The following is a 20,879-nucleotide window of genomic DNA, read 5'->3' on the forward strand; positions in this document are numbered from 1 at the left end:
GATCTTATGGATATATCAACTTGCCACATTTATTTTGAAACCAGTAAAAAAAAGATGTTAGAGAAACTCAGTGTCCATTGATGGAATAATTTAGTAACAAAGATAAGAAGTTAGATAAAACTTTAGTTCAATGAAAAACTACATGAGAAACTGTCAAGTAAATTTTCTATGGCTTCAACACTGGAGACGATTTATTAGAAAATATATCAAAGGGTTTAGCATGATTTTTAAAATTTTACTACTGCCTTAAAATTGACTTACAAAATTATAAGATAAAGGAGTATAATTCTATATTGCTTCTACCACCAGAGTTCTTCACTGGAAACTACATTAGTTCTCCCAAGATTGCAGATATAAGTTGACTATTATTTCTGTAACTATATATATTTGCCCATTTTTTCCTATGGTCCCTGTTTTGTAAATCACACCTGCACTTGTTACTACATCTGTATGTCCTTTATTTTTCCCCTTATCACTCTTGAATCCTGATAGAGTTGGAGTTCAGAGCCCTCTGGTCATCTTCCCCTAACATTTCTGCCTGTCTGGAAGTATGGACCAATATTATTTTGGGGTGCACTAGGTGGGAGTTCTGGCTTCTGTAATTGCTTCTCTGCTGGACATGAGTGTAAGTAGGTCAATCCATACCCCCAGACTGTTTCTGTCTTTTCCTAGTAGGGGAGGGCTCTGGAGAGGTGAGGTTCCAGGACACATTGGTGAGATTATTCTCCCGTCAAGTTGCAAACATGATAGCAACTACAACTTGGTGGCTGAAAGGCAGTACGATATAAAGTAGGACAAAATGATTAATGAACAGGAACCAAAAAGTAGGAATAGAGCAGATGAGAGTAGGTTAAAAAAAATCAAGGAAGTCTATTTTAGTTATGTTCATAAGGGCCTATGACTTTCATAGTTTTTGCTTAAGTTTGATAGCTAACATGGAGGTAGACTAAAAGTACTATCTGAGAAGATGGTGTCAGAGTAGAGCAAAGGGCTAGAAAGTTGGATTGATGTAGAGAATAGCTTCCAAACTTGAAGAAAATATGTCAGTATAATTAACTGTTTACTCCATCAACCTGACTCAGGGTCCATATATATTCATATATAACACAGAAGCTTGTGTAACCTGACTCCCTGTTGTCTGAGTTCGTAGTTCATGGCCAAGCTGGGGACATTCCAGGCTGCCCTCATTTCAGGACTAGTCTTCCTCCAAGGGCTGAGTAGGATGACCCAGCCTCCCTTCAGAATGTGTGGTAGAGCCTACTATTGCTCCTTTATAGGGAGGACAGGTCCCTGGAGTAGACCACAGGAGGGATGTTCCTGATGGAAGTGACCACTGATAGTGGATAGAGGGATCTATTAGAGGTCTAGGCCCATCATATCTTTGTGGGAAACCAAGGATTTCCTAACTAGGACTCCAGGTGATGGATGGTCTGGTATTGACTAAAAAGACCATCAGCATTAAGTGAGTCAGTCACTTACCCTAATTCAGCTTTCATAATATTTTCTTTATCTAACAAACTTAGACTTGCTCCTAGTTTTAAAGTGTTGAGTGTCATTTATTATATCCAAACCAGTATTAGGTTTATGGGGTCTGCCTTCTTTAGTTCTTCCTACTAGATTTCCCAGATTATTTGGTTTATGTCTAATTGATTAGAGAGCAGAGAATTTATAGCCCTTCTGTTAGTATCCTGGGCTTATTAGGTATAAGACTATCCATAGCAGACTATTGTGCACTTTTACTGTTGCCCCTTGCATGGATACATGTATAGCAGTACCCGTACCGAGGCCCTAGCCTGTATCTAGTATCTGTAACTTTGTTGGGTAATGTGCCATCTAAAATGAAACCAGGTAGTCCTATGTATTAGGAAAGATCTTACCAGCTTTGAGGAATTAGGTGGCTGACATCTCAGCCTTGGTGTCTCTGGTGACAATCCACAATAACAAGTCAGTAGCTGCATAATGTGACATGTAACGCTGACATTGACAGAGAAAGTATGATGGTTAAGGGATCAGAGAGAAAAAAAAAACATCAATAATTATGGGCATAGTCCTAGAGGTTCCAGGCCTGGAGAAATAAAGATCTCAAAGAGAATGGGAAGGGCTCCTTGTAGTCTTAGAAAGAGTTTAAAATAGTGTTGTATGAAAGGAGAGAAGATTAGCACTCCCCTTGACAAGAATGGATGAATGAGACTAAAATAGCAATAGTTAATTATTACTATTATCAAGTTAGTGGGGGGGGGGGTGTGTTTCTATGAAAATCCAATGGTTAGGATCTACTGTCCTATACTTGACCTTATTATACTTTCTGCCCTTTAGGGCTATCTACTAATTACTGTATATTAAATACTGACAGGTGCTGGGAAATTATGCAGATGAGGTCACATCCACCATGTTGTCCCCTCAGGGCACTGTCAATTCACAGAGAAAGTTGGTAATATAATCCCAGGGTGCCTTGCTTACTCCTCCCCCTTCCCATTCCAGCGAGAGCCGTTATCCTATCACGGAGTGCCTTGTTTACTCCTCCCCCTCCCGCTAGAGCTGTGATCCTATCCCCGAGGGCCTTGTTTCCTAGCCAATCACATCCTGACTTTCTTCCATAAAAGCCCTACTTCTTCCAGTCGCTCTCTTAGCTCTCCTTCACCTGTGTATGCAGAGGAGGGTTGCTGCACAAGGGAGGTGGCCGTTTTGCTAGCTCCACGTGGCCCAAACCACTGTGCTCTCACCCAACTCACCCAACTCTGAGGTGCCCCCTCAAGCAAATAAAGATTTGTGTTCCCTCATGGCCCTGGATCTCCTCTATCTCTCCTCCACCGTGCAGCCTGACAGGACCAAATGGTTTTGATCCGTCTGACCTAAGGTTGTAGGTAACTTAGGTATATTAAAAAAACTACATATACAAATATATATGTCAGAGCTCCCTGAACAATTTAATCCCAGTGTCAGAATTTGATCATCTTACAAATCTGAAACTTTAAATACTTGGGTTAAAGAAAATATGTATTCTCAGAGTTGTAATCTAGGCAATTGGGGAACTAAAAATATTAAATTTATTCCCCCAACATGTTAAATTAATTGTGATTTAAGAGATTATAAATGAATATGAATAAAAGTTCATACCTTTCCCAACAGCAAAGATCTCTTCCACTCCACCCCCAGGTCCCTAGATAACCACTATCATTTTCTACAGTTTGGGATATGGGCTGACTTTTTGTTTGCTTCAATTTCCTTTGCTCAGTTATCTCAATTCCACCTCTGAGTGAAACCATCAGTGGTTGTCCTTTTACCGTCGTTTACTTCACTAAGCATAATCTTCTACAATTTTATCTATTTTAGCCCAAAGGACGCAACATCATCTTTTTTATTGAGTAGTACTCCATTGATAATGTGTGCCATAAAATTTTTATCCAGTCATCTGTTGAAGGATATTTTCATTGCTTCCATATTTTGACTATTGTAAATAATGCATCTATGAACATGGAAGGACAAATATCCTTTTGAATTAGCGTTGTTATCTTTTTGGAGAAATGCCAAGTTCCTGCAATTCTTCTGTTTAGGCAGATTTTGTACTGGCTATCGCTGGCCAGCAGGTGGTGCTATTGTGACCTATGGACTTTGTTTATATGGTCAATGGTGGACACGTGGGGGCTGGGGTTAGGCTTCTTCTGGTATGCTTGAACTTTCTGTACTACTTGTGGTGTGCATATATAATTTTTCTGTATGACTTCAGTCTGAAACCAACCCTCAGGAGTTTGCTGCTGGGCTGCAGCCGTGTTCAGAACAGCAAGGCTCCCTTTACCGTTTAGCTGCAGTCAGCTGACACAAGCGATCTTTATGGTTTCTTGTTTGTTTTTAACATTTTAATTTTTTTTATTTCTTTATAAAAAGGAAACACTGACAAAACAAGAGGATAAGAGGGGTACAGCTCCACAGAATTCCCACCACCAGAACTCCGTATCCCATCCCCTCTTGATAGCTTTCCTATTCTTTAACCCTCTGGGAGTATGGGCCCGGGGTCATTATGGGATGCAGAAGGTGGAAGGTCTGGCTTCTGTAATTGCTTCCCTGCTGAACATGGGCGTTGACAGGTGGATCCATACTCCCAGCCTGTCTCTCTCTTTCCCTAGTAGGTTGGGGTTCTGGGGAAGCGAGCTCCAGGACACATTGGTGGGGTTGTCTGTCCAGGGAAGTCTGGTTGGTATCAGGGTATCATCTGGAACCTGGTGGCTGAAAAGAGAGTTGACATACAAAGCCAAACAAATTGTTGATTAATCATTAACCTAAAGGCTGAAATAGTGCAGATGAAGAGTTTGCGGGGGGGGGGGGTCTTCTTTTGATTTGATTACAGATGCTCCCTGCTTTTTGGTGTGCCCTTGCCTGTAATTCAGCAAGCTAATGCCCCTGAAGTCATGGATTCAAAGTGGAATGTTTGCCTTCTGGCTACCCACCAGCCAGCTCTGTGTACTGTTTTGGCGGCTGCTGCTGTTTGTAGGGGGAAAATGGTGCAATTCTCTGCTGGTACTCTTAATTCTTTGTGTTTTTAGTTTCCTTCCCACATTCCCCTTCTCTCCCCAATCCATGTGAGCACCCACCTGAGGCTCTGGAGCCTCTGTGGATGTCTCCATTATAGTTTGGTCAGTTTTGTTAAGTGAGATAGTTGTAGATATTTATTGTTTGAGGGGAGAAAAATTCTGTTCACCATGGTCATGCCCCCTGACACTTTTATCACTTTTCAAGACAAAAATTGACACATTACTTAGATACAATATTTCATGCCCAGTCCACCTTTCATTTCATGTTCTCCCTTCCTGTTCTTGTGTATCAAGTCCTCCTTATATAAGTAAGATCATTTGGTATTTGTCTTTCTCTTTTTGGTATATCTCACTTAACACGATGTCCTCTCATTCCATGCAAGATAACTCAAAGGCAACAACCTTGTCATTTTAATAGCTGAGTAATATTCCACTGTGTTTATATGCCACAGCTTTTTTTTATACCAGTTTTTTTTTTCTTAGTCATCCATATGTCCTAGGACATATGGTCTGCTTCCAGGTATTGGCTATTACTAATTGTACTTCTATGAACATAGTTATACATAGGTCTCTTCTGATAGGTACTTTTGTTTCCTCTGGGTAAATAAGACAGGTCTATTTCCAACATTCTAGATTGGAATATCTAGATTGTTTTCCACAAAGATTGGAGCAATATACACTCCCACCAGCAGTGTAGTAGTACCTCCTTTTCCCTACATTCTCTCTAACATTTGTTGCCACAGTACTTTCTGATGTATGACATTTCTACAGGTGCAGAGAGGTATCTCATGGTTGTCTTTGTTGCATTTTTCTGATGATCAATAACTTCTGAGCACCTCTCTCTTCCAACTTAGATCCTTTTCCACCATTGTGTACCAGGAGCCCGGAGACCCTCCAGCCCATTCTGTTCTCTCCTTTCCCAGACTGCTTTGTTTTGGTGCTGTGTTACCTTCTGTTTTTCCCTCAGTGTCCTTACTTCTTCGTTTCCACCTATGAGTGAGATCATTCGGTAACTATGTGCTCTTCTGAGTCTCCATAACATTAAAATAATTATTAGGCTGGTGGGGCTGGGTGGTGACACGTCTGGTTGAATGCACACGTTACTGTGTGCAAAGACCCAGGTTCAAGACCCCAGTCCCTGTCTGGAGAATAAAGCTTCACAAGTGGAGACACAGTGATACAGATGTCTCTCTTTCCTCCCTGTCCCCCCCTTCCCTCTAGATTTCTCCACCTCTGTCCAAAATAAAATAAATAACAAATGAAATATTTTTTTAAAAATAAAAAATAATTGTTAGCTTAGAACACATAGTTAACATAAAACACTTGGAATATACAGCACAACGTGTCCTCAGAATAGTTGCTTATGAAGTTATGATGATATTACAGTGTCAAAATTAGAGAACAATGATTTGACTTGGGGCAATCTTATCCTAGTATTTCCCATAAGATGTTCTAAGGGGAGAAACCTGTATTTCTCATTTTTGTTTATTGAGGTAATTGAATAGTTGGAGTTGAAAAGCTAAATTATTTTATAAGGACTTTATATTATACTATAAGTTATGTGTCTCTGTTTTGTGACTCCTGAGATATTTAGAAGCCTGTTGGATATGGTTTGGTGCCAGTATATGGTCTGACTTTGGCCTACAAGATTTCTCCAGGGAAAATCAGGTAAAACCTTTACTCTCCTCCAGAGAGAAGATTCAGGGATATTTTCTTCATTCTTATGGAGAATATACATGAATATAAGTTAGATGTGTCTTACTACCCTTCTGAGAATTACAGATCTTAGTTGATTCTATATATTATAATGCCTTCACTCATACTGTTGTGACTTAAGAGTTCCATGGGAAAAAAAATCAGATTATTATTATTTTTTTATCCTCTGAGTAGACTTCAGTGTCTTAGAATATTTAACTACCCTCTGAAGTGTTCTAATATGGTCAAAACACATTACTGAGAAATATCCGGTGCTGAAAATTTCCTAGAAAGAAAAGATATATTTGCACTGTGATATGCTTTTCAAAACACATAGTTGAAGCCCAGCAGGGTGGCAGCAGAAGGCACCATGGTTATGTGGAGAGGAATGACGTTCCTTGGTGAAATATCCTGAGGTGTTATTGGCTCAAGTTTATACCACAGACCAGTGAAATTGCCATGCAAGTAGTACCACTCCCCTGTCTGCTCAGCTGTACCAAGAATAGTCTGATCCATTGAATGAATTCTCATCACCAGTTCCAAATTAGGTTGATTGATTATCGTCTCTACTAGGCTATGAGGAGATATCTGTAAATTTGCAGGTTAATGCTCTGACATGGCTAAAGGAATAGATCTACTTGTAGTACATGAAGACAGTACAGAGTAGACTCTAGAATTGGAAAAGGAAGTTCCAGCAACATGAACAATACACATTCTGCTTCTGAAACAGAGGTAAGTGTGATATACAGCTTTTTCTTATTCACACTTACTGTGCATCCTCTTACCTTGATCATTAGAAAGTGTTGCATTTCTACAGATATTTCTTCTATTTTAAAATAATGTAGGGTGAATGCCAATATTGTTGACTAAATTGGAGAGATAACATATAGTTCACTTCCCGGAGAATTGTATACTAGCTCCTTAAACCTTTGACTGCTGAGCCGCAAATATTTTATTTAATTTATTCAGAAGTTTTATTTGAGCTATGTCAAAATGATCTTCAGTGTTTTGATGCTATGTCGTTTAAAATGCCTAATTTAACTTCAGCTTTTCAAAATACTTTTTCCCCCAAAAAAATCATTTCAACGTACTTTAAAAATATTTTGGGCAAAATGTATCATGTGGTAATAGAGGTGATGAAGAATTTATTAAATCAAATACCAAAATAAATGAAAAAGTTAAGGTGTGAGTGAGGTCATCTCCTTTACAATATCTTGGACAGAAACTCGAAGGTATCAGGCTGAATGAGAAAGATTCATGTTGAATGATCTCACTCATAGGTGGAAGTTAAGGGTGGGGGGGAAGGAAAGAGAGAGAGGGAGAGAGAGAGAGAGAGAGAGGAGAAGACATAAAATGAAACTGGGCTGGGTGTGATATATTACACCGAAGCAAAGGACTCTGGGGAAGGAGGGAAAGGTATGCAATGAATGAGCATTGGGGCTCTGGTGTGTAATGGGAGAGAGAGCATTGAGTCAGGGAACAAGTGTCTTCCAGACACCTAACAAAGGGAGATGAGAGGTTGTACCTATATGTCAAACACTGTGCCTTAAACCATTAATTCTCCAATTGAAAAAGGTCACTGTCCCCTTCTCCTTCAAGCCATCAGTCTCCATGTCCTGCTTGCTAGAACAGTTTCTCCTAACCCTGCTGGTCTTCATTTAAAAGTCACTTTTGACAAGAAATCTTTTCTGAACTCTTTAAGCACGTGGATAGATAACCAACTCTAAGCTCCTACCTAAAGTTCTTGTACTAAATCGCGCAAGTAATACAGTAAAATGTGACTATATCCCTTTTCCATGTCACAATAAGTATGGCTAAACTCAATCTTACATAATATATAAGATAAGATTATAAATGTAATGTCTCTTTATATAAATGCTATGGAATGCAAATACATTTTTAAGACATTAGAACTCAGACTGTTTTTTTCAATTTATCAGAGTCATCACTCCTAATGTACCTTTAACCTCATAGCTGATGCCTTTTTTTAAGCTGATATTTTGTGAAAATTCAAAAATAACATTTTAGATGTTCCAGTTTTCTTCTTAGGATATTTGAATTTCCTATTCTTTTTTTGCTGCAAATTTATTTTTCTGAATCTTATAAGCTTCACATCAAAGAGACAGTATTTTGTGCTATCATTTTGTTTATAGGTAAATTTATACATATATTTAATATTACTCTTGTATAAATTGTACTTAGCTTATATAAGTGATTCATAGCATTTTTCAAAAGTCAGAATTCTGACTATGGATGTTTTTCTAGTAAAGTAGAATTCTTTACTCAATAGATAGAAACTGATATATAGAGAGATAAACACACACACACATATATATATGCATGCATATATATATAAATACATATATATATATATATATATATATATATGGTGCTTACTTAGATTAAAAAAATGTTTGTGATGGAGGGGGACCTGGTCTGGTGGTAATTCTTTTCTGAAGAAAACTGAGAAACTGTGTACATGTATTTACTGTAAAGCATTAATCCCCCCAATAAAATAAAAAAGAAATAGTATATATACATCTTCATATATATGTGTGTGTGTTCTGATTAGATGTGTATTAATGTCTCTAACAACCACAAATCATGTGTGTGTTCACCTAGAATTATAAGTGACATAAGACACACATATGATATATTGATGTCATCTCAGATTAAGAAAATGACATACCTAATTACCTCCCAACTTTTTTTGCAACTATTATCTAACTCAATTTATTAAGCTAGTACCTAAAATGCCTCCTTAAATTATCTATTCTAATCCCCTAACATAGAAAAAGACTTTTCTTAAATTTCTTTATTGGGGGATTAATGGTTTACAGTCGAGAGTGAAATGTAACTGTCTGTAAATGCATAATATTTCCACATAACAATACAACCCCCACTAGGTCCTCCTCTGCCATTATGTTCCAGGACTTGAACTCTCCCCCACCCCAGAGTCTTTTGATTTGATGAAATACACCAGAAAAGGGCTTCATTGATGGTGTGAAACTTTGGAAGTTGTGACTGTGTTTCTGATATAGATTATGTTGATGATTTCAGTATACCTATTTCAAGTTAGTTATTAAATTGTATACATTAAATACACAGTTTGTTGTTAGTCACTTTTTTCCTTTATTAGAGGGATTAATTGTTTACAGTTGATAATAAAATACAGTAGTTTGTACATGTGTTAACATTTCTCAGTTTTCCACATAACAATTTAACCCAACCAGGTCTTTCTCTGCCATCATGTTCCAGGACCTGAACATTCCGCCAAACCCCAGAGTCCTTAATTTTGGTGCAATACACCAACATTAGTCACTTTTACAAATAAGATTCTTTTTTTTTTCAGCTTTATTTTTTTATTATTTTAATTTTTTATTTCTGTTTTACATTCAACAGTAAATACAATAGTTTGTACATGCATAACATTTCTCAATTTTCCATATAGCAGTACAACCCCCACTAAGTCCTCTGTCATCCTTTTGGACCTGTATTCTCTCCACCCACCCACCCCAGAGACTTTTATTTTGGTGCAATACGCCAGTTCAGGTTCTACTTGTGTTTTCTCTTCTGATCTTCAAATAAGATTCTTTAAAAAAAATAAATAAATAACCCACTGTATAGGTTTATTTTGCATTCACTTATAATTGTGTCAAGAATAGTTATTCTCACATCATTTAAAGATGAATAACTCACTAAGCTCTAGCTCTGACCTTTCTATCATACTTCAGACCTTGACAAACTGTGATTAAATAATGGGAGGGAACCAGTCATGGTCCACAGAGGTCATCTTGGTGGGATTCCAGCTGAGTGAAGAAATGGAGCTTTTTCTCTTCTTTATCTTCTCCTTGTTGTACATCTCCAACCTGCTGGCAAATGGCACAATCCTGGGGCTCATTTGGCTCGACCCCAGACTGCACACCCCCATGTACTTCTTCCTTGCTCACCTGGCCGTCATTGACATCTCCTACGCTTCCAGCAATTTGCCCAAACTGCTGGAAAACCTAGTGAAACATAAAAAAACTATCTCCCTTGCTTCATGTGCTATGCAGATGCTTTTGTATCTGACTTTTGCTTCTACCGAGTGTCTGATTCTGGTGGTGATGTCCTATGACAGGTATGTGGCCATCTGCCACCCCCTCCACTACACTGTCATCATGAACTGGAGAGTGTGCACAGTTCTGGCCATCACTTCCTGGCTGTGTGGGTTTTCTGTAGCCCTGTCAAATCTACTTCTGTATCTAAGGTTGCCCTTCTGTGGGCCACTGGAGGTGAACAACTTCTTATGTGAGATCTTAGCTGTCCTCAAAGTGTCCTGTGGTGATACTCGGCTCAACAAAATGGTTGTTTTTGCTGGTGGTACATTTGTCTTAGTTGGACCCCTTTCTTTGATGCTGGTCTCCTACATGCGCATCATCTGGGCCATCCTGAAGATCCCATCTGGAGAAGGTCGCAGAAAGGCCTTTTCCACCTGCTCCTCCCACCTCTGTGTGGTTGGATTCTACTTTGGCATCGCCATGATGGTTTACTTGGTACCAGACGACGGTCACCAAGATGAGCAGAAGAAAATCCTTTCCCTGTTCTACACCATCTTCAGTCCTTTGCTGAACCCTCTCATCTATAGTCTGAGGAATGCTCAAGTGAAAGCTGCCTTCAGCAGAGCATTGCAGAAACAGGGGAAATTATAACAGAGCATAGGAATTTGATTCTGTAGATTTTCACCCTTTGAAGAATATTTTTTACTGGAGCAATAAGACTCGATTCCACTAGGAGAAGCACAAGTGCAAAAGAAAACAATTCAACTGTTGCCTGAGTTGTGTCTCAGCTGGTAAGGCTATATGCCTTTCCATGCGTGCAACCGGAATCCCATCCCATGTACCTTATGGAAGAACCAAGTACGGCACCAACAACAGCCTATGGATTTTGGAGCAGAGCTTTTCTTTCTGTTCCTTTCCCTCTTCCATCACTCTCTCCAATGAACAATTCCTTTTCTCTTCAAAAAGAAAAATTTTAATGAGTATCATCAGAAAGTCTAAAGTAGAGAATCCAAAAATTACTTCTATGAGGCCCTCTCTATCCCCTCCCTAACCCACTAGGCTGTGATTAGATAAAATTCCCAGTTCCTGGATCTCCTTCCAAGGGAAATGAAAGACCACGTGTATTCCATTCTAGCTGCACTATTGCTGTATATACAAATGGAAAGTTTTGTTTTTGACTGAAAGATAGGCAGTGTGAATGGGAGAGAGTGAGGTCTCCCCACCGCTAGCTTTTCATATCTATGAAGAGACTTTAATTTATCAGCAAATGCCAGGCAAGCAAGCCACTTTAATAAAGTAAATGCATGTACACACTCAGAGAAGTTACTTCCCCAGAAAAGGGGTTGTAGTATTCCTAGAGTCACTGGAAGGACTGACGGCTAAATATTATACCCTTTGTGAAATCATTTGCTTAAACTAGGAGAGGCAACTTTTTTTTCCAAAGTCCAAGTTTTAACTAATGCTTACAAGTCTTGTAGTGAAATGGAAAATGTAGAACAAGCCAAATGTACTGTGGAAGTTCTTACAGAAAACAGGTGGGGGACAGGGTGGTGGCACTCCTAGTTAAGCACAGACATTACCAAGCACAAGGACCAAAGTTTGAGCCCTGCTCCCCACCTACAGGGGTGATGCTTCAGGAGCAGTGAAGCAGGTTTACAGGTGTCTGTCTTTCTCTCTCTCTCTCTATCTCCCCTCCGCTCTCAATTTCTCTCTGTCCTGTCAAATAAAATAGAAATTTAAAAAAAGGAAAAAATAGCCTAGCCACCAGAAGTGGCTGATTAGTAGTGCTGGTACTAAGCCCAACAATAATAACCCTGGTGGCAATAAGAATAAAATAAAATAAAATAATTTTTTTTAAGGAGGAAGAAACAAGAGTAGAACCAGAAAGCATAAGATTGAAACTTGGACTGGTTGTGACTTGATGTCCCAAAGCAAAGAACACCGGGAAAAGAGGGAAGGGTGAAGAGAATACTGGAGTCCTGGTGCACAATGATAGAAAATGGATTAAGGTGGGGATTAGAATCTTTTGCAGGTACCTATCACAGGACGACGGGAACCAGTACCCATGTGTCATAAAATCTCTGAATGTCTATTTTGAAAAGAACTGCAGTTTTTACTTGTACCCTCACACAAACACACACACACAAAAAAAAATAATAATCTACTAAAATCATATGCAAAAACTTTTGGAAAACCCCATTGACTCCAAATGAGAATAAACATGCTTTACAAATTCTAGGACTTAAAAAAAAAATATATATATATATATATTGCAATCACAGACGATTTCATAAGGTCTCAAGTGCCCTTTTACCTACCACAGGAGAAATAGTGACCATGTATTTTTAACATCTAGTTTCTATAGCACTAAAATGATAATTATTAGATTAAAATTTATACTCCACACACAACATTTAGAATATAGTCTAAAGTATGACAAAGGCCCCAAAAGTTGTTGTTTATGAAGATATAATGATTTCCAATTTCAGAGAAAGGTAGTTTGATTTAAGGAGATCTGGTCCTTGTCATATTTGCCACAAGTTCCGGGGGGGGGGCACCTAAGATTTCCTAAATATCATAGACTCTCACATTCATTTATCGAGGTGGTACTTACTGAATTCAAAACCTATAATAGTTTTAAAATATTTTATATTATAGCACCAGATTTGTCTTTCTGTGTTATGACCCTGGAGATATTTGAAAACCTGGTATTTTGAATGTGGTAATAATATGACCTGATTTGGACCTAGAAGATTTCTCTGAGGAAAACCAGATGAAACCTTTACTCTCCTCCAGAGAGAAGACTCATGGATAGTTCCTTTTCTACCTTCTGGAGAATAGGGATGAGTATCAGTTAAATGTGTCTTAGCATCCTTGTGGGAATTACAGTTTTGTTTTGTTTTTTTCTGATTCTAAATAAAATCATTTCTACTGGAGCTGTGATCTACATTAAGTTGCAAAACTGTTATTTCTTGTGTCTTATGAGATCTGTATTCTCTACAGCAGAGTGCAGTGTCTTAGAACATGTGATTCTCCTTTAAAGAGTTTTAATATGGTCAAAATAGATTTCTGAGGAACACCCAGTGCTGAAAACATAACACACACACACACACACACACACACACTAACTCACACACAAAGAGATTTATTTGCACTATAACATGCTTTTCCACACATGTAACTGAAACAGAATAGCTGGCAGCAGAAATCAGAATGGCTATGTAGCCAGGAATGACATTCCTGGGTGAAATATCCTTAGAAACTCCTCATTCAAGTCTTTGTCTCGGATGAATGTGATAGCTACCCAGAAACACCCCTTCCTTCAGCTTCGTAAGTTTTGCTGGACAGAACCAGGAGTCTTCTGGTCCTCTGACTGCATTGTTACCATCACTTTCAAATGTGATGGACTCTAGTGGTCTATATCCAGCTACCTGAATTGACTGAAAAGGTATCTGAACACATGAAAAGACTGATATACAGTTTTTTTTTTTTCTGGATAATGCTCTGAAATGGCCAAAAGAGAATACAAGGACCTTATATTGCCTACTATAAAGATATTGATAGAGTAACCTCTGCTACTGGAAATACAACTTTTGGTAACACCAGGAATAAATGTTTTCTCTGCTGAAACAGTGAAAAGGTAAGTCTGATAGGATACTTAATTCTTATTGAAACTTTCTGGGTTGTGACCTAATCTTGATCATGAGGTAAAAAGTACTATATTTAGATTAGTAGGTGTTTTTATTACAAACTGTGAAATGAGTGTCAGTACTAGTGACTAAGAGAGATAGCATATGGTTTCCTAGTTCATTTCAGGGACGTGGGAAAATTACACATGCTATTTACTTAAATCTTCGTTTTCTGAATTGTCACTATTTTGTTGATTCTACTGAGAAGAACTTTTATTTGAGTTCTCTTAAAATGCCTTTTGGTGTCTTAGTGATGGTATGTTATTTCAAATATTTAATATAACTTTATTTTATTTTTTCTCTATTTTAATATAAATGAAACTTGTGGTGAGACAGATACGGATTGGAGAATTTGCTAATTCAGACACTAAAATAACTAAGCTAAAAAGTTAAAGATGTGACTGTACCTATTACTTACCATATAATTAATATTATATAATTATTTTAAAAACTCAGTAATGCCAGTTTAATGTTCCTTCATGTAAAGCTAATTAAATGATTAAATGCAATTACATTTATGGGAAAATGGAATCTAAGACTATCTCTCGAGTATGCATATTCTTTTTTTTTTCTCCTCCATGTTTATCACTGGGGTTTGGTGCCTGCATTATGAATCCACTGCTCCTGGAGGCTATGCTTCCATTTTCTCATAGGATAAGACAGAGAAAAATTGATGGAGGAAGGGAAGATGGTGAGAGGTAGCGAAAGACAGACACCTGCAGACCTGCTTCACCACTTGTGAAGTGACTCCCTGGCAGGTGGGGAGCTGGGATTGGAACGGGGATCATTGTGCTGGTCATTACACTTCACAGTATGTGAGCTTAATCCAGTGTGCTACCACCCAACCCCTAAGTTACATATTTTCAAGTGCTACTGTGGTCAAAATTATCTCTCTTAGACACACATTTTGCTAACTTTCAAAATACTGTTTTGTGTGGTCAAGAGTCCTTCTCAGAATATTTTCCTACAATGATTTTCTTTTTCCAGTAATGCATTTTTTGTGAATATTTTTACGAGTGTTACTCCAAAAAAAGAATGATATTAATCACTTTGCATTATTATTTCCTTTATATCTTCAAAACAATGCAGAATCATACAGATCCCCATAGAATCTGTATTCAAATCATAGAAATGATTCAAGCATTTTTGTAAGAAAACATGCAAATGTTAAATTGTGAGCTTTTTCTCTTGTAAATTAAAATCCATCACTTTTTTAATAGATAGAAACCGCAGAACTCATAATCTAAATATACATCTTATCCATATATGTACTATATTTTTTCTTTTAGCACGAACATGTTGAGAGCCTATTTGATCTATAGTTTCATCACTGTAGCAGACAGAATACATATATCATCATACCTGCATATGACATTTTATTTTATTTTATTTAGTCACTTATTGGTGCGTCACTGCTTTCGGATAGGTGTCGGCTGTAGCAGCGAGTTAAGCGCATGGAGCGCAAAGCGCAAGGACCGACATGAGGATCTCGTTCCAGCCACAGGCAGTGAAGCAGGTCTGTAGGTGTCTGACTTTAACTCCCCCTCTCTGTCTTCCCCTCCTCTCTCCATTTCTCTCTGTCCTATCCAACAACGATGATATCAATAACAACAATAACTACAGTAATACAACAACAAGAGCAACAAAAGGGAATAAATAAATATAAAAAGAAAGAAAGAAAGAGAGAGGGAGAGAGAGAAAGAAAGAAAGAAAGAAAGAAAGAAAGAAAGAAAGAAAGAAAGAAAGAAAGAAAGAAAGAAAGAAAGGCAAAACTGGAGAAGTCAAGAGAAAGACAACACAACAACACAGACGTTTGCCTCAATGCAGAGGGAACCAGGTTCAAAAAACAGGTCATGCCGGTTAAAAGAAAGCACATTACTCCAGTGAGCAATCTTGCCAGTCCAATATACAAGACAATTTGACAGCTCACTGGACTAGTAACTGACTGACACAAGAGGCCATTTCAGGGAAATAGCACAGAAGTTTGCATACCAGGTCTTCATGCCTGAGGCTCAATTCCTATCACCACCTCAAGCCAGAAGTGAATCATTTTCTGGTTTACAAAAATCATATTCTTCTCTTGGTCCATACCCCTAAAGGGATAAAGAATACGGAAGCTCCCAGTGGAGAGGATGGGAGATGGAACTCTGGTGGTGGGAATTGTGTGGAATTATGATCCTCTTACTCCACAATCTTGTTAATTATTATTAAACCACTAATAAAAAATATTTAAAAAGGTAAAAGAAAAGAGCAAAATAATAGGGATTTGGATGGTAGCACAGTTGGGTTAAGCGCATGTGGCAGCAAAGCTCAAGGATGGACTAGCATAAGGATCCCAGTTTGAACCACTGGTCTGCAGGTGTCTTTCTCCCCCACCCCCATCTTCACCTCCTCTCTCCATTTCTCTCTGTCCTATCCAACTACAACGACATCAATAACAACAAAAATAACTACTACAACAAAAAACAACAACAAGGGCAACAAAAGGGAAAATAAATAAATATTAAAAAATCTTTATAAAATAATAATCTTGTTAAGTCAGTAAAGCTTAGAGAAATGACAGTTTGTATCCAGTCTCAACTCATCTTTGATTTTATCTGGACAATTACATAGATTTTCACAGTGAGAATAACACTGTTTCACTGTAACTACTGATAACTGTCAAACTACACAGTTGACAGGTGCCCAACCTGTCTCTTTAGAGTAATCTGTTCTTTTTTTTTAATTTTTTTTTATTTAAGAAAGGATTAATTAACAAAACCATAGGGTAGGAGGGGTACAACTCCAAACAATTCCCACCGCCCAATCTCCATATCCCACCCCCTCCCCCGATAGCTTTCCCATTCTCTATCCCTCTGGGAGCATGGACCCAGGGTCATTGTGGGTTGCAGAAGGTAGAAGGTCTGGCTTCTGTAATTGCTTCCCCGCTGAACATGGGCGTTGACTGGTTGGTCCATACTCCCAGTCTGCCTCTCTCTTTCCCTAGTAGGGTGGGTCTCTGGGGAAGCTGAGCTCCAGGACATATTGGTGGGGTCTTCAATCCAGGGAAGTCTGGCCGGCATCCTGATGACACCTGGAACCTGGTGACTGAAAAGAGAGTTAACATACAAAGCCAAACAAATTGTTGAGCAATCATGGACCCAAAGCTTGGAAAAGTGGAGAGGAAGTATTAGGGAGGTACTCACTGCAAACTCTAGTGTACTTCTGCTTTCTTACTTTGGTGTCATACTCCAAACTCAGTCAATTTCTGCTTTGCGTTTCTACTTTTTTTTTTTTTACATGCATAACATTCCCCAGATTCCCATTTAACAATACAACCCCCACTATTTCATTCATCATTTTTCATGGACCTGTATTCTCCCCCACCCACCTACCCACCCCAAAGTCTTTTACTTTGGTGTAATACTCCAATTCCATTTCAGGTTCGACTTGTGTTTTCTTTTCTAATCTTGTTTTTCAACTTCGGCCTGAGAGTGAGAGTGAGAGTGAGAGTAATCTGTTCTAATCACCTACTACATAAAGAGACTCCCTTTAGTGGTATGAAACGTTGAAGGTGAAGAATGTGTTTCTTATACCAATGGTTTCACAGGTGTTTAATCCTCTTCCAGGTCATTGAACTGTATACATTAACTATGGACACCTTTCCATATGTCACATGCACTAGAGTGACTTTTTCTTCTTGAGAAAAGGTCCATTTCATTAATTCATTGTACATACACTTTTCAACTTCCTTTTTTTTTCAAGTTCCTTTCTTTTTTTAAATTTTTTTATTTATAAAAAGGAGAGATTAACAAAACCGTAGGATAAGAGGAATACAACTCCACACAATTCCCACCATCAGATCTCTGTATCCCATCCCATCCCCTGATAGCTTTCCTATTCTTTAACCCTCTGGGAGTATGGACCCAAGGTCATTGTGGGATACAGAAGGTGGAAGGTCTGATTTCTGTAATTGCTTCCCTGCTGAACATGGGCTTTGGTCGATCCATACTCCCAGTCTCTCTCTTTCCCTAGTAGATTGGGGCTCTGGGGAAGCGGGCCTCCAGGACCCATTGGTGAGGTCATTTGTCCAGGGAAGGCCGGTCAGCATCATGCTGGCATCTGGAACCTGGTGGCTAAAAAGAGAGTTAACATACAAAGCCAAACAAATTGTTGGCCAATCATGGACCTAAAGGCTGGAATAGTGCAGATGAAGTGTTGGGGGGGGGGCGGTACTCACTGCAGACTCTTGTGTACTCTTACTTTCAAGTATATATTTTGCCCTAGTTTATGGATACATGTGAACATAAGCTCTATCTCACAGGATCTAGTCTATATCTAGGTTTTGGGACTTTGTTAGGAAGTGAACCGCCTGGAATGGAATTAGAGAATCCTATGAAAGGAAAGGTCTCACCCTAGTAATGAAGCTGAAAGGTTGTCATTTCACACCTGAAGTCTCTGGACACAGTCTGAAGTGAAGCATGCTGGGGTGGCACTCGTTGCATTAATTAGGTTGGGATCAGCAGATGTGACCGTTGGCTACTTTCTTTCTGCTGGTGGACTATTTTAATACTATTTTATCTCAGCTCCTCTATTCATTATCTCTGACATTCTATCAATTCTCAACCATTTTCTCTCACATTTTTTTCCTGACTTTGTTGAAGTTTTCTTTCACCAGGCTGCTCATTGCCTTGAGAATCCTTAAGACTTTATTATTAGTTTCCTCTTTAGGAAGAGTACATGGGGGGGGGGTGGCAGGCTGTGCACATGCTACAATGTTTAAGGACCCAAGTTCAAGTCCCTGGTGCCCTCCCACAGGGGAGGAAGCTTCAGGAGTGATCAAGCAGTACTACTGATCTCTATTTTTCTCTCAGCCTCTGTATCTCCCCTACCCCTCTCAGTTTCTCTCTATATGTATGTCACAAACAAAAAATATAATTAGAAAAAACAAGGTCATAGCCTTATTGAGCATGAGGTTAGTCTAGTTGTCTTTTTCTGTGTGCGTGCGCGTGTGTGTGTATGGTTGATTTCCTCCACCTTTCTCATTGTGTGCTTCTCTGTAATGACCAAAGACCAAACAAAAGTCTGTGTTTGAATCTGGGTAGCACCAAAATCTTAGGTTATGATAGCTTACTAGATACTAGAGTGCCGTTGTTGTAGGTTCAGTAGTGATATATGAGCACAGCCTTAGTCTAGAGAGTTCAAGCACTGCGCAGATTCTAACAATGATAGGGAAGGAGTTTCCACCTCAGGGTCTTTCGCTATGTAAAAAATGTATCACAATATAGCATCCACGAAGGCTCCCACAAGCTACCACTAAGTTGGTTAGGGTTTCTGTCATGAAATGTCCCTCTGTGTTTACACCTTCTTTGATTTTGTTTGTTTATTCTGGAGTTCCTGGGACTACTTTTTTCAGGTAGAAAAAAAGAAAGGTAACTATATATATTTAGAGAGAAAGAGAGACCATAGCATTAAGCTTGCCTGCCTGGCCTAGGATGCTTATATGGAAAAACAGGAGCACTTTCAAGTGAGCTACCTGACTGGTCTCCTTACAGCGTTTAAGTCCCCATATCCTGACATCAAGTTGTTGTTGAGTTGTAGGTGCACAATAAGTGTACTGCTTATCTATCCCCTATTCTCCAGATCAGAGTCCCATAGCTGATAGGTCTCTTCCACCTGTGGTATGTTGTCAGGCTTGTCAGAGAGGAGACCACTCTGTCCTGGCGCATTGATGGTCAAATTCCAGTCATTTGATGCAAAAAAAAAAAAAAAAAGATTGTTTCTATGCTATATTTTCCAAGTGTTAGTATTGCTTTGTTATTGATTTTACAGTCAAAAGTGAATTATTAAATATCTACTTAAATCAGATATTTCTTTCAAAATGATTCTCCACTGAAAGGAACCTATTGAAATAACTGGCTATAACAAATAACAAATGTAAGTGCATAGTTTTCAAAGGTACCAGAACTCATTCAAGACTGAAATAATAAAATGCCTAATTTGGTAATTGAGAGTTTTATAGTACAAATACCCTGGAGAAAATAATTCAGCCAAGAAATTTATACCAACATCACCATTGTTGTGTCATAATTACATTATCTCCATACTCAAGACACTACTAGAATTATTTTCATAGTGCTCCTCCACTTGCAGGGCAGGGGGTGGGGGGCAGGAAGGGCCCATGAGTGATGAAGCAGATCTACAGGACTTCCCCTACCTATCTCCCCTCCCATTTCAATTTCTATTCTATCAAATCAAATAAAGGGAGAATAAAAGGAAATTTGGCATCTGGGAATGGTGGGATTTTAGTGATGTCACTGAGCCCCAGCCAAAAAATAAAAAAGAAGAAAGAAAGAAAGAAAGAAAGAGAGAGAGAAAGAAAGAAAGAAAGATGATGCAGGTCAAAAACAAGTTAGCAAAATGAATATACTATTTTTGTAGTCTTGTTTATAATTCCTAATTATAAAGTTTCATGGGGCCAGGTGGTGGTGCACCTGGTTGAGTGCACATGTTTCAATGCACAAGGACCCAGGTTTGAGCCTCAGGCACCACCTGCTTATGCACCTGGGGGTAAGCTTTACCAGTGGTGAAGCAGGGCTGTAGGTGTCTCTCTGCCTCTCTTCCTCTCTATCTCCCCCTCTTCTCTCAATTTCTGGCTGTCTCTATACAACAAATAAAGATAATTAAAATGATGTAAAAAAAAATTTTTAAGGGACTACATCTGGGACCCCAGAGCTACAGGTATGAGAGTCTTTAAAAAAATTTAAAATAAAGTTTTGTTACTTCACAATTATAGTTTAAATGCATGAGGTACAAGATCAGTCAAGTAAGAAAGCATACACAGATCTTCTGTGCATGGTTTGGAATGCTAATATCTCTGATTCTCATCAATGGCCATCTCTGACTTTTCTCTCAGATTTCAGATCTTGAGAAATTGCCATCAAGGA

The 20,879-nt window shown here is 38.6% G+C and overlaps 1 protein-coding gene and 1 pseudogene across 1 annotated transcript; both read left to right on the forward strand.

Annotated features, from left to right (window-relative positions):
* Window positions 1–2,132: 2,132 nt before the first annotated feature.
* LOC132540101 (U6atac minor spliceosomal RNA) lies at window positions 2,133–2,213 on the forward strand (annotated as a pseudogene).
* Window positions 2,214–9,982: 7,769 nt separating this feature from the next.
* Window positions 9,983–10,915, forward strand: LOC103112902 (olfactory receptor 2A12-like). The gene has a single exon (XM_060195739.1). The coding sequence runs from the start codon at window positions 9,983–9,985 to the stop codon at window positions 10,913–10,915; it is 933 nt and encodes a 310-aa protein (XP_060051722.1).
* Window positions 10,916–20,879: the final 9,964 nt, after the last annotated feature.

The sequence above is a fragment of the Erinaceus europaeus genome, chromosome 8, assembly GCF_950295315.1.
Source record: "Erinaceus europaeus chromosome 8, mEriEur2.1, whole genome shotgun sequence".
NCBI classification, from domain to species: Eukaryota; Metazoa; Chordata; class Mammalia; order Eulipotyphla; family Erinaceidae; genus Erinaceus; species Erinaceus europaeus.

Coding starts and splice junctions, on each gene's coding strand:
- LOC103112902 (XM_060195739.1), top strand. CDS start 9,983: ATGGGAGGGAACCAGTCATGGTCCACAGAGGTCATCTTGGTGGGATTC.